Source organism: Staurois parvus, unplaced genomic scaffold (genome assembly GCF_062004578.1).
Source record: "Staurois parvus isolate SC_StPar_1 unplaced genomic scaffold, SC_StPar_1.0 ptg000636l, whole genome shotgun sequence".
NCBI classification, from domain to species: Eukaryota; Metazoa; Chordata; class Amphibia; order Anura; family Ranidae; genus Staurois; species Staurois parvus.
The window spans coordinates 1,087,272-1,104,577 of NW_028318432.1; the positions used below are offsets into that span (position 1 = coordinate 1,087,272).

General features: G+C 42.0%; 1 protein-coding gene across 1 annotated transcript in view; it reads left to right on the top strand.

Annotated features, from left to right (window-relative positions):
• The window catches only part of LOC149449091 (macrophage mannose receptor 1-like), a 164,558-nt gene that overhangs the window by 33,575 nt on the left and 113,677 nt on the right, over window positions 1-17,306 (top strand). The window contains exons 8-12 of the mRNA XM_089693713.1: window positions 1,363-1,520; window positions 2,585-2,698; window positions 11,183-11,298; window positions 11,455-11,603; window positions 13,908-14,107. Coding sequence (XP_089549839.1) covers window positions 1,363-1,520; window positions 2,585-2,698; window positions 11,183-11,298; window positions 11,455-11,603; window positions 13,908-14,107 — 737 coding nt within the window. The remainder of the gene's footprint in view (window positions 1-1,362; window positions 1,521-2,584; window positions 2,699-11,182; window positions 11,299-11,454; window positions 11,604-13,907; window positions 14,108-17,306) is intronic.

Consider the following 17,306-nt stretch of genomic DNA (forward strand, 5'->3'; position numbering starts at 1 on the left):
ATAGACGTGCAGCCGACAAATCTGCAGCAACTGTGTGATGCTATCATGTCAATATGGACCAAAATCTCTGCGGAATGTTTCCAACACCTTGTTGAATCTATGCCAAGAAGAATTAAGTCAGGTCTGAAGGCAAAAGGGGGTCCAACCCACTAATAGCAAGGTGTACCTAACAAAGTGGCCGGTGAGTGTATATAAAAAAAAAATCAGCTGTAGATTTAACAAACCGAAAAGGGAGCAAATAAGAGAAGATCATTGCCTGGGTTTACGTTCACTTTAAACCTATCCAAAAATGCATTAAAACTTTGGTGCTGAATATTTTCACTTAAAACTGTGTGCCAAAATGAAATGATTTGTCTGTATTTGTATCACACCTAAATACTTTGCTTCTTGAGCAGAGGAAGGCAGATTGTACGACAAAGAAACATCTTTAGGCTACACCAGTTTGTCAAGTGATCACTAACTGGGATTCATGGGGGGGGGGGGATTTACTAAAACTGTGCACACAGAATCTGGTGTAACTGTGCATAGAAACCAATCAGCTTCCAGGTTTTAATATCAAAGCTTATTTGAACAAGCTGAAGTTCGGTTACTATGGTTACTATGCACAGCTGCACCAGATTCTGTGTGAACCAGTTTTAGTAAGTCTCCCCCATTGTGTTTGGACTTGAGCTCCTGTGCAAGATTTGTCTGCACAGCTTGGATCTTGCTAAAACAAATCCAACATTTATAGGATGTAATCATTTGTTGATCTCCAATAATTATTATATTACATGTTTCATACGCAGGGGCGGACTGACCATTTGGAAACTCGGGCGCTGCCCTAGGGCCTGGGGTCAGTAGGGGGCCCCATGAGATGCCCCTGATACCTTTCTCATAGGTTTTTTGAGCTTGGGCAAGGACACAGGGGCCCCATGATCCCCTATTGCCCGGGGGCCCCATGAGTTGTCAGTCTGCCCCTGTTCATACGATGTCATACAATAGCTGTTATAGCACCCTAACCAACAAGGCTGAGTCCAGCATGGTGTTCTATGGGAAAATACCAACTGGCCTTGAGCTCCTTCTAAATGACCAAGTTGCTACTAGAAGCCTTGATATAACAAGAATTGAGTGTTTACATATGCACCTCTGTCTGTTCTTACATATTGGTACTCTATCATTCTTATTTTAGCTTTGGATAGAATGGGGAAGTACTGGAAAACCCTTTTACTTAGATACAACCAGGAATAACCATGCCAACCCTTACCCATGCTATCCAAAACGTTTCAAAACTTAGGGATTTTCCTTCCATTTATCAACAGTATTGGTAAAAAAAAAAATTATTAATAATGAAAACAGCTAAACTGTTTGAACACTGTCTTATAGAAGGAGCAGGGCATGTTTGGCTCGGATTGAACGATTTAAAGACACAAATGTATTTTGAGTGGAGCGATGGCACAGCAGTGACCTATACAGCATGGAAGAGAGGAGAGCCTTCACACATCGACAACAGAAGAGAGGACTGTGTCGCTTTAAACACGACGGTGCGTTACAGCTGAGTATAGTGAGATCCTATTACCCCAACCTACCCTAACCTACCCAACAACACAGAATGGCAATCTTGTGGACATCAGTAGACAAAGAAGACAAGGGATGTTACATATGGGTAGATTTACTAAAACTGGAGCACTCAGAATCTGGTGCCGCTGTTGATGGTAGCTAATCATCTTCTAACTTCAGCTTGTCCAGTTAAGCTTTGGCAATAAAACTTGGATGATGATTGGTTTCCATACAGAGTTGCACCAGATTTTGCACGCTCCAGGTTTAATAAATAACCCCCATTATTTAGGTTGAAAAAAGACACACGTCCATCTAGTTCAACCAATAGAAATTTTAAATAAATAGAAAATAAAAGACCTCCATATACAGAATCCCATACCCACAGTTAATCTAGAGGAAGGCAAAAAAAACTATAAAGCATGGTCTAATTTGCTCCAGTGGGGAAAGACATGTGTTCCTGCTCTCCTCAAGGAGATATTCCCTAGATCAACAGTCTTTGGTGTTATTACCCATAATTTCCAGCTTATTTATTGGGGTAGTCTAATTGGTATAACTAAGGAGCACAAGTTGTTTACCTAACAAAGTGGAAGTTAGTGTGTAACGATCAGCTTGGATTTGGTCTGAACCCAGAAGGAAATTGTCAGTGCCGGCCCAACGGCCTACATACACAAGGGACAGGGATGCTTGTGACATTATTGACCTAATATGGCCACATGAGCAAATTCATTCACTGACATTGGCACTAACAGCTTCCTTCCAGGGGTCAGCCAAACATGGGTTTGAAACAAACCCCAGCTAATCCCTTTTAGTGAATAAGCTCAACCTGAGTTCACTTTAAAAATTCAGTCATATGGAAGGGGGTATAAAAAAACAAAAACAAAAAAAAAACAGGAACTTTTTGGCACATGGTTGTGGATGCAATGTGAACACAGACACACCTTATTTACTAACATTCGCTTTGCTGGTTGAACAGTCTATATTCCATTAGTAAACAGACTTGACCATATAGCTCAGAATTTAATTAACATTTCTTCTCTTTTCTTTTCAGGTTGGTCATTGGACAGACCAGGCATGCGAGAAGATGTTTCCATATATTTGCAAGAAAAAACCCTTGCCGATTGACCACGAGCAAATGCCCATTGATGAGCCTGGCTGCAGTACGGTAATAAATTGAATTTCAAGTTATTACTTGTTTGTAGCTTTCTCTCCAGCTATTTCTTTTCTGAAAGATCAGAATCAGTGATCAGATCCATTCACTGATTCTGTCCACTCATAACTGAAGCATAGTAAACTGTGTTTACTATGCTTCCGTTTGTGAATGAACAGGAAGCTCTCTACAAAGCTATCCCTGTCCATTCGTTCTGTGTAGTGTGTGTAGTGTCCTCAATCTCCTTTCTCTGCATCAAAAGTGAGACACCAGGGGTCTGTTTTGACCCTTGATATCTCACCAAAGCCCTCAACAGGGCTTCTAAAAAAAATGGTAAAAATAGTAAATAATAAAATTGTAAAAAAAAAAAATAGTAAAAAAAAGTTTTACTGACACCAGTAGCGGAACTACCAAGGTTGCAAAGATTGCACTTGTGACCGGGTCCTGGTGTTCTGCCAATGTGGGGGAACCCCGAGACAGAAGGAAGGGGGCCTGCTGCAGAACATGTGAAAGGGTCCTGCTACTGGATTGAAATAAAGGGCCCTGCGACGGGATTAAATGGGGGCCCTTCATGGTTTCCTGCACCAGGGTTCTTAAAGTACTAGTTACACCTCTACTAGATCAGCGGTGCTAGTTACACCACTGCTGGATCATTTTTAGTTTATTAGGTATACACGTAGGGAGCAGCACTGCACTATACAGTTATGCTCAAAAGTTTGCCTGCCCTGGCAGAAATCATAAAATTGTGGCATTGATATTGAAAATATGACTGATCATGACAAAAAAACTGTCTAATGATAACAGAAATCACCCAAATTGCCCAGATCAAAAGTTTACATACCCTGGAATGTCTGGCCTTGGTACAGACACACAAGGTGACACACACAGGTTAAAATGGCAATTTTAATTTCCCACAACTGTGGCTTTTTAAATTGCAATTAGTGTCTGTATATAAATAGCCAATGAGTTTATTAGCTCTCACATGGATGCACTAAGCAGGCTAGATACTGCACCATGGGGAGCAGAAATGAACTGTCAAAAGACCTGTGTAACAAGGTAATACAACTTTATAAGGATGGAAAAGGATATAAAAAGATATCCAAAGTCTTACATATGCCTGTCAGTACTGTTCAATCACTTATGAAGAAGTGGAGATTTGGGGAGTTTCTTGATACCAAAACAGGAAGACCAAGAAAGCAAACACAACTGTCAGAAAAACTTTTGGCATACAAAGAAAAACACACAGAAAACCACAGGAGAAATACAGGCAGCTCTGGAACACGAAGTTGTGGTTGGTTTAAGGAGCATAATATGACAATACATGAAGAAAAATGAGCTCAAGGTCGAGTTGCCAGAAAGAAGCCTTTACTCCGTCAATGCCACAAAAAAGGCCAGTGAAGCGTGTGAAGATGTCATCGAACATATCGTAACTTTGCTTTTTTGTAGCATTTGCACAGGAAAGGCTTCTTTCTGGCAACTCGACCATGCAGCTCATTCTTGTTCAAGTATTGTCATATTGTACTCCTTGAAACAACCACACCCTCTTTTTCCAGAGTAGCCTGTGTTTTTTCTGAGATTACCTGTTGGTTTTTTTGTATCCTGAACAGTTCTTCTGGAAGATGTGACTGTAATCTTCTGTGGCCTAGTTGTGGAAAATTAACCTTTAATTGCCATTTTAACCTGTGTTTTAACTTTGTGTGTCTGTACCAAGGCCAAACATTCCAGGGTATGTAAACTTTTGATACGGGCGATTTGGGTGATTTCTGTTATCATTATGATTAAAAAGGAGCCAAACAACTATGTGAAAATAAATGGCTTCATATGATCATCATCCTTAAACAAAAGATAGTGTTTTGGCATGATCAGTCATATTTTCCAAAAAATGGCCAAAATGTAATGATTTCTGCCAGGATATGCAAACTTTTGAGCACAGCTGTATATTTCTTAATATTTGTGATAAAGGTGTGTGGTACACTGGGTTGTGCAAGTACAATGCACAGTAGTAAGCAGCAAGTGTGTCCTATTAGTGATAGGCGGCGCACGTGTGTCGGGCCAGTCCAGGGACCGTTAATCAAGATGGCAGACAGCAGTGTTAGTCCATGCATGAAACATCGTGTGGTGATGAAGTTTTTTGTGAGCCAATGCGTAAAAATCCGCTGACATCTACAGAAGACTTCAAGCACAGTACGGTGATGAGACGTGTACCTCCAAAAGTAATATAAAACTAGATAGTGTATTATCCTCAATACATCAGTGATCAAAACCTTATATACATATGTGAAAAATTGTGAAAAACACAATATAAAAACACAACGTGTATAACACGTGAATTAGTGAGGCACTCCATGTACACACCTTTATAAACACTTCTCCGTGGCTAGAGTGAATACACTTACCCTAAATATGTGATTTCTAGGAGAAATAATCCAGTGGGCCATCACTCCTCATGATTATCCCACGAACGCTATACCAGATGCCGGGTTATCCCATACTTCAAAGCATGACATATTACTTCCCAGAGCCATCCATAGGCAATCACTCATAGAAGAAGAAATACAATATAGTGTAGTATGTCAAATATATTAGATCCAGGCTTTATTTAGATGTGCTTACATTAAAATAATATAAAACCGCATATAAACCGCACATATTCCCATTCCCATCTAACGAGCAGCTTCCAAGAACACCAATATCGATGTAACCTTAATTAAGATGGCCGCTCCACCACTTTCGGTCACCGTGCAATGTCCGACGTCACGTCCCTTGACGCGTTTCGTCACTTCCTGACTTCCTCATTAGACCCCTTCTTCTATGAGTGATTGCCTATGGATGGCTCTGGGAAGTAATATGTCATGCTTGGAAGTATGGGATAACCCGGCATCTGGTATAGTGTTTGTGGGATAATCTTGAGGAGTGGTGGCCCATTGGGTTATTTCTCCTAGAAGGCTTTTTGATCACGTATTTAGGGTAAGAGTATTCACTCTAGCCACATAAAAGTGTTCACGAAGTGTTTTTATATTGTGTTTCTTACAATTTTTCACATATGTATATAATGTTTTGATCACTGATGTATTGAGGATAATACACTATCTAGTTTTATTCTATTTTTGGAGGTACACGGCGATAATGGATCATATTTTTGGATTATTACACTGAAGAATATACTTGGAAAGATTCACTGACGCTAAAGAGGATTCATGATTTATATTTTTGGACTTTCAAGGGTGAAAGTGTGACTTTTGTGTCAAAGTATAGGGTATTCATTTATTCACATTTTATTACTGCTTTTTGGACAGCGATTTTGTATTCAGTATATACGGTGACAGGGGCGGGCTGACAACTGATGGGGTCCCCGGGCAATAGGGGATCATGGGGCCCCTGTGTCCTTGCCCAAACTCAAAAAACCTAAGAAAAAGGTACCAAGGGCATCTCATGGGGCCCCCTACTGACCCCGGGCCCTCAGGCAGTGCCCGAGTTTCCAAATGGTTAGTCCGCCCCTGTACGGTGATGAGATGCTCAGCTGTAGTAAGACATTTAAATGGTGTAAATGTTTCAATGATGGCTGTACGTCCGTCAGTGACCATCCCGGCTGTGGTGGTTCCCAGCCCACAGCAGTCACTCCTCTGATCATTCAGCACGTGGAATGCCTGATCCTGGATAATCGAACCGTTACCTGTACAGAAATTGTACAAGAGACACATTTTTCTGTGGGAACGGTGAACACAATGATAGCAAAGTGAAGCAGGTTGTCCTAGGATGGCATACTGTCAAATCTTTCCATGGCGAAGCTTTCCAGTTATTCGCTAAAAGCTGGGATAAGTGAATACATGTAGCAGGGGAGTATGACAAAAAATAAATGCAGTTTCCACTCCTTGAAATTTATTCTTTTAATATATAAACTGAAAAGTCCCAGTTTACCCGAATGCCCCTAGTAGTTCAAATTAGCAGATTTCACTGATTGCATGCTTGTTCCTGGTCAGTGGCCCACTAGGACTGAAATCAAGTTTAGGATAGCAGCCTTACATCTTCACTTTTAGGTGTACTGGCCATTTTTGCTATTTTGGGTTTCCACGGTATGTTCATTGGCGGTCCACGCTCAACAAGGCATTAAGGGTGAAGGTGCAGGATGGATTTTTGTTCAGTTAGACCTGCACCTGTCCTCTGTGTGAATGAAACCTGGAAATCTGAGCAGTGTTTTTTTTATGAATATGAAGACAGTAAACAATTTTGAACAAATTTGACAGTTTGAATTTGAAGATCAATCTTCTGAGCAAATGTGATTCACTTCTGTGTTCTTGGTAATGTGATCCAAGATTGCACAATATGCTGACCCACACTTTGTCCACTTCTCTTTTTGTGGTTTGGTGTGAAAGTTTCTCTTTCTTTGTGGATTGTTGCAAAAATAAAATGATATTAAAATGATTTGCAGATTTGGACGAAGCTGATAGCAAAAAAGGGACTTTTCTGAGTTCAGAATATAAATTGAATAGCTTTTTTTTGTAGCGCTACCCCCAGAAGAGCCACTTTAATTTTGGTTCTCTGTTCTTTTGCCTCAACTCAACTGAAATAAATTACGTTTTGCACGATATTCTAATTTTTCGAGTTTTACCTGGCAATCTGCAATAAAAGGCAATCTGCAAACCCGCATTCACAAATGGCACAGATAACAGCAATGGCAATAGAGATCAGTGCTGTTATAGTATTCCTGCGCCCAATATAATGTACCGCTAGAGTGCAATAATTATGGTGAGACCCAGACCTTACTGCAGAGGTACTCAGTCTATAGGCAGCAAGAGCAGCTATCTGAGGAGATGGTTCTTTGCCCTAGTTCTTTAGCCAGCTAGCTTTGGGGCCCTGTCTTTATGATGGTGCACATAAATATAGTTCCAGTAAAGTCTGCATGCAGTTGCAAAGGCTGCTAGTCAAATGTCCAGTGTGCTCAGTGTCTACTAGCAGCAATAAGTCAGTGGCAGCAATGCTCTCTCACCAGTTCCAGAGATACAGCGGCAACGTCCAGCTGTTTAGATGTCCTCTGAATCTGGGGTGTCCCTGGTCATCAACCCACAATCCAACAGTGCTCTGGTTTCTGTGCAGCAAGACACTGTGTCCTGATAGTAGCTTAATCCCTGGTCTCTGTACACACAGGTACACACCTCTCTGGTTCCCAACACACAGGACACAGGTACACACCTCTCTGGTTCCCAACACACAGGACCCCATTTTCTGGCCCAGGCCACAGGCTGGTGGCTCGATGATGGCATGCACACAGGAAGATGTATACACCCTGGTCCCCTCGCTCGAGGAAATAATTTGGTCCTCAGATCCTTTCTCCTCCTTTTCACTGTCTCTTTCTGGGAACTGTAGTCCAATGGTCCATAGGCTTCCACAGCATGGCTCCCCATCTGAACTTCAATTTCCACAGTCACATGTGGCCAGCATACAAGTCTCTTGAGCTCTTTGGACTTGTCAGCTCCCCCTGTTGGGTGTAGGTGAAAGTGTATCAGTCCATTCAGCATGAGAGTATGAGCACCCAGAGAGCATTTGAAGTACAGTGTCCTAATTTTGCTCTTTGACTATAGCCAAGCACCTGGCTACATTTAACCAAAGTTTAGTGTTACTTTAAGTGCTGCTATATAGGGGATTGCAGAAACTAATACCAAGTGAAATTCAAGTCATTTCAGTCATTGCCATTTTTAAAAAATACATTTATAGACTGATCACTGAAAACGTGAAATCTGTGGCTACATTTGTTCTCTATGGTCCCACAGTATGTGGATATGTAGCCACCCTCTCGCCCCCAAGATGAACTATGGACTATGGGATTTGCACTGTGCATAGAGCAGCTCACATGACTGCAACTAATGCATTGCTCAGAAGTGAGGTGAGGGGGGGGGGAAGGAGAGGTTTGGGAGTTCTCAGAGGACATTACAAGGAGAGAGAAAAACACCGTAAGAAAGTATTTCATGAAAATCAGATTACAGGGCCATTAAGTAGTGGATGTATATGGAATATTTTGGCGAATAAGGATTTAGTGTCACTTTAAACTAATAGCAGATGGAGAGTTGCTACAAATATGCTGACAAGGAACAAGCTGATAGGAAACAAGCATAGAGTGAGCAGAGGGATGACATGATTAGTCTGCTGCTGCTCTTTTACTGTCCAGTAAAAAAAGGCTGAGGGTGAAGAGGTAACAACACCATATCCCTTATGTGGTCAAACTAACTGATGTCATCTGTCTGGCTGTCCTGTGTGGCAGAGCTCTGTAAATCCAGGGAATGTATGGACACAAATACAACTCCTTTGGCAAGAAAACTGTTCTCATGTATACATTTCTGTGTATTCAGCCGTTTGTCTGGAGTTCAGCTTTAATATACACAGATTTTCTGATGTGTCGGAGTAAAGGAACACTTATCTGGTCACATGTGTGCCAAGCTCAGCCAATAGCCAAGCCAGTGAGAATATTCTGGTGGGTCCTGTCTTCAAATCAAGGCAGGCACATGTCTCCCCAACATTCGCTGTTTTTAAAACCTAATTGAACTTCCTTTTGGTGGTATTTAATCACCACTGGGTTTTTTTTTGCTAAATAACAAAAGGCCGAAAATTTTGAACAAAACCACATTTTTCTTTGTTTCTGTTATACAATTTTGTAAATAAATAATTGTTCTTCATACATTTAGGCCAAATGTATTCTGCTATATTTCTTTGGTGAAATATTATTTAGTCTGTAGGAAGGTTATAGAGTCCACAAATTATGGCATATACTGTATATCTGAAAATTGATCAATCCTGATGTATCTCATTTCTTGAAGCCCAAAAATGTCAGGACAGTACAGATATCCCCTAAAATACCCCTTTTTGGAAAGCAGACAGTTCAATGTATTTAGTAACAGGCATGGCGAGTGTTTTGAAGCTGTAATTATTTTGTCATAACTTTTTGGATAATGAAGAAAAAAAAAATTGTTCACAATTTTTTCTACATTCTGTCACCACTGCAGTACAGGGTCATCGTATAACTGGTGTGGCGGTGATCAAGGACACTGACTGGTGACAGTACAAAAAAAACAACAAAAAAAAACAAACATTGTACTATTCTGGGGAAGTGATCAGTATTTTGTTTTTACACATTATGATTGCTTATAGCAATGCATTTCATTGCTATAAGCAAGCATTGTACTGAATGGAATTGACTAATTCATTTTTTTGTTGTAATTAGCTGTGATTGGCCACAGCTAATCACATGTTTACATAGGGCCACCCGCTGAGAGGCCGCATATATGCACCGCGTTAGTGGGAAGATGTTAAATGAAAAGTTAAAGTGATTCTAAAGCTTCAGTTACTTTTTTTTATTAAAATAACAAACATGTCGTGTTTAATTGTTCTGTGCATAGGTTTTGCACTGATCAGCCCCTATTCTCCTCTTTTCAGTTCCCCAACTTCCTATGGGGGCACACATGCGGGCTCACTGCCTACATCCATAGACACAGACAGTGGGGCACTGCCTCACCTCCCCCCCCCCACTCCCTCATCACAAAGTTTAATTGACAGCAGCAGGAGCCAATGGCTCTTGCTGCTTTGGATCTGCCCTATGAGGAGGGACAGAGCCTGGACAGCCACTGCTCTCATGCACACTGCTGGATCGCAGTGGGGCTCAGGTAAGTATAAGGGGGGGGTCTGGGGGGGATACCAGGCACAAAAGGTTTTTTTTACCTTATTGCGTAGAATGCATTAAGGTAAAAAACCTTAAGGCTTTAGAACCACTTGAGGCTTGGTTCACGATAGTGCGGGTAGAAGTTGCTTCAGGACCCATATTTTGTCCCGCAGCTGCAACCGTCTGCACACAAAACGTAGGACCCGTGGGCAGGTGCCATTAATCCTAATGGCACACTGTCCGCACTAGAAATTGCACCCGCACTGGGAATCGCACTGTAGTGCGTTTGCCAATTTGGGCTGCAATTTCTGGAAAGGTGCAGGGATCTTTTACCTGTGTTTTGCGAGGCACAGCAGCCCATTCAAATGAATGGGTTGCTATGCCACGGCCCACAAAATGCCACTAGTGTGAATGGAGTGTAAGTTGGGCTTCTAAAAAAACCTCCAATCAACAGTTTTTGTTCTGTCTCATGCCTACTCTCTGCCCCAAAGGCAATACAGGAAATTTAGAAATTCTCTCCAACAGGCTACCAATAAAAATGTATTAGATGTTTTAACCTTTCCCAGCTTTAATCAGAATTAAACAAAGTTGTTGCTGGAGTTCAACTTTAATTGTATTTATGATTAACAGAAAAGATGCCAGAATACAGGTTTTCATGCTATCACCCACAGATAGATGGCATGAAAAATTATATTCTCTGTGACCAACACTTTAATCTTCTAATGATGAAATGGTTCAACAGTGAAACAGATACCGGAACATTTACATTGTTTTCTGTTTTTAATTGAATAGACACACAAAACTATGGAATTTGATCATTCAGTTTAGTGATTGTACTGTTATGTTTGCAGGGATGGAAAAGACATGGATTCTATTGCTACTTCATAGGTGAAGAAACTTCCACATTTTCAGAAGCCAACTCCACTTGCAATACACATACAGCATTTTTGATGACAGTGGAAGACAGGTATCATGTATAATGCACCAAAATTCCTCATTTGATGAATCTCTTGCTTTTTCATGAAAAAAAATTGTATTCTTACAATTCAGCAAAAATATAAATTGGTTGAAGAGGGAATGTTAATAATCATATGACAGGATGTTGACTTTTTGGCATTTGCAGATTTGAACAGGCCTATCTAACAAGTCTGATTGGGCTTAGACCAGAGAAATATTTCTGGACAGGACTCTCAAACGTGGAAGAAAAGGAGACTTTCAAATGGACCAACAATGAGAGGGTTTTGTACACTCACTGGGATGCTGAGAGCCCAGGTAAGTTCCCTGTTTGTGTAGGGACTGAGTGAACAACATGGAAAGTGCCAGGTCCAGATTTAATGTTATTTAGACTCTTATGTCATAAAAGGTCAATGCATATAGGGGGTTCAAATGGTCCCTCTCCACCAGGGCTTGGTACTGTTCAACAAAGTGTCTACTGGATGGATAAAATTAGAGGATTCCTGAGGGGTAATTACTATGACAGACCCAGTTGCAGGTTGAAGTGGTTTTAAACCTCTGAAATGAACAATTAATAAAGTATATTCCTCTATAATGTGTATTAGCTTCAATCCTGTCTGATATATCCTCCAACACAACAAACACTTTACTCCTGCGCTAGGAAAGGACTCAGTAGACCCAACAGGAATGTTCTGGAATTTTCTGGAATATGCACTGCTTGCTGCCTTCAACAGACCGGGGTGGTCCGAATACACTGGATACAAATGGAGAAACAGAAAAAGGGCGCACCGACCTATTGCATTATCGTTTAAAATAATTTATTAAAGAAACAAAAATAGGTATCATACTCACAATACACATAATAACACAGGCATGTCAAACTGAACAAGATGTATGATCCAAACAACATCTGAGTCCATACGATGGAACCCTGGATGACCAACTGGCTAACGTGTTTCGAGGACACAACCTCTGAGGCTCTGAGGAAGAGGTTGTGTCCTCGAAATGCGTTAGCCAGTTGGTCATCCAGGGTTCCATCGTATGGACTCAGATGTTGTTTGGATCATACATCTTGTTCAGTTTGACATTCCTGTGTTATTATGTCCATTGTGAGTATGATACCTATTTTTGTTTCTTTAATAAATTATTTTAAACGATAATGCAATAGGTCGGTGCGCACTTTTTCTGTTTCTCCATTTGTATCCTGATATATCCTCCCTCTGAATCCTGCATGAGTCATAGGTTAATCCAACACCACAGAATCTCAGGAGACAGCCAAGCCTTCCTCTCCAATACAAATAAGGTGATTGATAGCCTCAACTGTGCATGTTTCCCTATGAGACTGTTCAGAGGGGGTGTGCCCTTTCCCTCTGCTCAGGTCTCAGATTACACTCAGCAACCTGCTCTATGCTGTGTAGAATGTGATGTCAGATCCCCTCCCTCTGTGTTTTGGAGCTGAGAAAAATCTTTGAATTTGTGTGTTTTAGAAGGCTGTAGAGACGAGAGGGCTGCAGATAAAGAAGCACAACTTACGTAGGAGAATTTGTTTCATCCCTGTGTATCACCTGAGGCCAGTCACTTCACTGGTATATGTAAGGGTTTACAACCACTGTAAGCCCTTGTTCGAGACTGTTATTGTCTGGGTCAGTTCTAACCATGTAAGAGTTTGTTCACATTACTGGCACTTTCTATGCAGTAAAGCAGCGGCTGCCAGACCATTAGAAGGAGATACTTCCACCTCCCGAATACCTGCTTTATTTGTGGCCAAAGGGGAATTTTCTTATGAAATGTCCTACCACAACCGCAGTCAAGCATTTGGGTTTTAGTTACAATACGGACCTATTCATGTAAAGCAGAACTACCTTCTCCCTCCAGTGTTGTGGTGGGTAAATCCCTTGCCAGCTGCTGTCATCTTCTCATCGGCTATTTCTGGGTGCCAGGTTTTTGTCCTCTAGATTAGCTGGTCGGAAAATGACGTCATCCTGCACATGCTCATGGGAGCGTGTCATTCTGGAACAACAGGAGTATTCGGGGAATGCAGGCTGAGCTGCGCATTCACAGCTCAGTGTGCATTCAATAGAAGGCTGCAAGCAGGCAGCTATCTACTTGCAGTTTTATATTATATATATTTTTTTTTAAAGGTTGCTACTATTTATATTATGTTCCACTTTAAATGGGTCATGTGTGGCAGTGCCTGCCAAGTGCCTCCACTGGGGGTCTTATCATGATTACTGGCGCAGAAACTGCTAGCCAGTAACTTTCCTTCTCCAGCCATTAGCTTCCCCACACAGATCCACACAAGAAAACTCTATTTTGAGCCCAGATTCTTATTTTAACTGAGCCCTAATGAAGGGGATTTTTTTCTGAGCCCCGAAATGCATTGGGTGAGTTTTTCAAATTAATTTAGACTCTTTTATCTTTTGGTCTGGAGCTCCTTCCATTAGTGTTTTTTTTTTCAAGTGCCTCCATTGGGTACTGTGCCTCTACTCTACACATCTCTGGCATTTTTAGGCAGCATGTGCCTTTCTCATAGTACTGTGAGTCATATTCACATCTGTGTGAACTGCATAGCTACTGTGTTCCTGTGTGTGTCTGTATTAATGAAAATGTTTAATTTTGAAGGGAGAAAATATGGTTGTGTTGTGATGAGAACTGGAAACAAAGGCGGGTTGTGGGATGTTGTCAACTGTGATGAGAAAGTTAAGTTTGTCTGCAAGAAATGGGCGCAAGGAGTGACGCCACCGCCAATCCCGACAACAACGCCAGAGCCAAAGTGCCCAGAGGGATGGGGGACAAACAGCTACATAAGCTCTTGTTTCAAGGTAAGTAGGGGGATTTCTATAAAGGTGCATTTCCAAGAAAGTGCAATGGCTCCTCATGTCTCCCCCTTGTCTTCATCTGCTCTGTTCATATAGTGCTTAGATTTGAGACAGAGAGCCTGAAAGTGATCAACTCTGCTGTGCTCTCTGTTTAGAAACCCCACGATGCTTTGTGACACTGGTACATCCTGTATTTAGTGTTTATTAGTAAAATATTTAAAGCCAAAGTTTATTCTGCTCATATTTTGCCTTCCCTGATTCTTCTCTCCACCTCCATCAACACGCTAATATTAAAAAAAAAACTTGTTTTTTTACATACCCTATTTTAGACCAAGCAATGTAATCATTGGGTGTCCTCGCTTCTTTACGTAAGGCAGGCAGATCATGGCTGGTGGGAGAGGCCAGCAGGGTGCTGTGCATAGCTTCTTTAAAATATCACATCTCCCTGCCTCAGTGCTCCCGATGGGCTGGCTTTTGGGAAGTGTTATGGAAATATCAGAATGCCTTGATGGGCACGATATCAGTCTGGAGGAGTGAGTAGGTAATGCCAGGGGCGTATTTACCGAGGAGCAAACAAGGCGTTTGCCTTGGGTAACCATTTTCAGGGGAGCAGCACCACCCCCTGGTAGCAGTGATATCTTTGAGGCCGGTAACTGAGTCTCAGCTCAGTGGGAGGTAACAAATAGAGCAGAAGAAGGCCAGGCCAGGAAGGAAAGCATCGGTGGCCACCGCAGGGTGTGCACGGACAGTTGGAAGTGGCCCCCCATCCCATGCTTGTGGTCACTCCCTGGGTGTGTGTTGGGGGAGTACGGGCTGGGAAGATTCATGACAGACCTGCTGATTGTCAGCCAGGGTGGACGGTGAGCCTAGCAGGCAGGTGGGGCATTTCCCTACCCAGGGATAATCTGTCAGAGCCTCATTGATTGATCTCCCATCTGATGTAGTGCTGTAGTGATGTATATATACAGCAGTATGCTACTCTCTCTCTTTCTCATTTGTGCCCTATCCTAACAGAATTATTTCGAAGTAAAAATAAAATATTATTACGCCTCAATATACCCTTCGCTCCATTGGCTCCAATTTAGATGGGGGGGCACCCGATTTAGTGTTAGCTAGAGCAGCAAAAAACCAAAATACACATGTGTCTTGGAAATTCGCTTTTAACGAATTTCTCCTTACCGTGAGTACCCGCAGTTGGAGGCGCAGCAATCCCTCATAAAGCTGTGCGAATCTCGCTTACCGCGACCGCAGCTAAACTCCATGATTCCTGCGCCTCCAACTGGTTTAGCTATCTCGAGATGTGGGGAAAATGGAGCTCCAGTTACCTAGGAATGATCACACGACACTCTCAGGTTGCTGTTGGAATTCACATAGAGACCGTTTCCATTCTCAGCCTCCGGTTTTATTACAAACACACACACGCCCCCCCACATGAGTCAGGTCAATCCCCTCCCACAGAACAATGCATGGGGAGTGTCTATACACAGAATGTACATCCTAAATGGAGCATAGCCTTTCCTTTTATCTATACTGGAAACCAGTTCTCCCCTCCCCCTTTCCCATGGTGAGCTCTCTGAGGAGAGTAAACTTCCCCCTATCCTATCAGCTCCTAGCAGTATGTCCATTCTCTGTACAAGCATCCCCTAGATTAAACAGTGTCAGTCTGTATCTGAATGGGCCCGATACGATCTTTATTAAAACACATCCATCCAGATACAGTTCAGGTCGGTAATGGCTTGTAAGATATACATGAGCCTACACGCAGAGTTTGCACTGCTTGGCGCCTGGCAGTACGAAGTCCATGTGGCACTATGCTGCTGCCGGCGGCATTCGCATCGAATGCCGTGGTGGTATACACGCCGGTCTATAAGCGCAGATCTGCTATCTCATCCATTACCGAGCTGAGTACTGTAATACATACATTGTAAATGCGCATGGCCCAATTGCAGCCTTCAGAGCTTTAATTAAGCCACACGAGAGACATATGAATAACACTAATATATGACACATTTAAAGTTCAACCTGTAAATACAAAATTTCCATGACACATGTAATGTTGAGCCTCCATCATCACTAAAAGAACTAGCATCCAATGAATGGAAGGGGGAGTCATGCCTGGGAAGAAAGAGCTAGAAATCCTTTAGCCCATGCATGCGTACTGTAGTTACATTATTTCAGCACCTTTCTCCATTCTCTACATTTTATAGAAACCGAGGGTGAACCAAGAGCATAGCCTGCACTGCAAATACACCCCAAAAATTGCTAGAATAAGGGAAAAGTAGCTTTATGGCAGAAGAGACATAAAAAGTCTCTTCTGCCAAATAACTCTACCCCCTAGCAAATTATTTTCAACTTTATTTTCTTTTCCTTTAAACCTGCCAACAACTGAAGTGTAGTACATAGGCCTGCCTGATTATTACTGAATGGATGTTTAGGGGTGCACTTGTGTTACACAGCTTTGGCTCATATGAAGGAGATTGTACAGAGATCGTACAATCGGATTGTAACAGGTATAGCCAGCTTAAAGCTGATTAAGAAACAACCCTGGGAGCCAATCAGGCTCTGCCGCATACACACCTCATGTTGAGTAACATGTTAGTAGAAGAAGAGAATGACCTCATCACTCTGTTGCTGCTCCTTTGTTGTATAATAAGCAAGTGAGTGGTGTATTCCTGACTAAGCTGCTACAATGGAGGTCCAGGACTTTGCTGGGCTGTCTGGCAGGGGTGACTGGATCATACGACTGGCTGAACAGGAATACAGATAATTCCTGTACATTTAGTTTTATGTCTGCAATTCAGTCTTAAAACCCAAGAGCAAAAATGTAATATATTACAGCTTACCAATCTTAAGATGTGGCTGATGTTCTATTTGACTTACAAAAAATGGCCACTGCCCCAATCTATAACTGACCTTCACAGCAAAGAGCACATGGAAGGGCAGGCCATGTCAAACAATAAAAGAGAAAAATTCCCAGCTCGACTTACCGACCAGCCTGCGAAAAAAATTAATTCTCCTGTCAGTATGCGTTAAACACTGGGGTTTAGTTAGCACACATTTGCAAATACATGCGTAAGCTACAGAGCCTCTTCACGGCACCCCAATATTCTGCAGTTCCTAACTCTGAATTTTGAGAGTCCCCATAGTAGAAGCACATGTATAAATGGATAGACTGAGGGCAGGTGAGCCTGAAGGAGCCCAC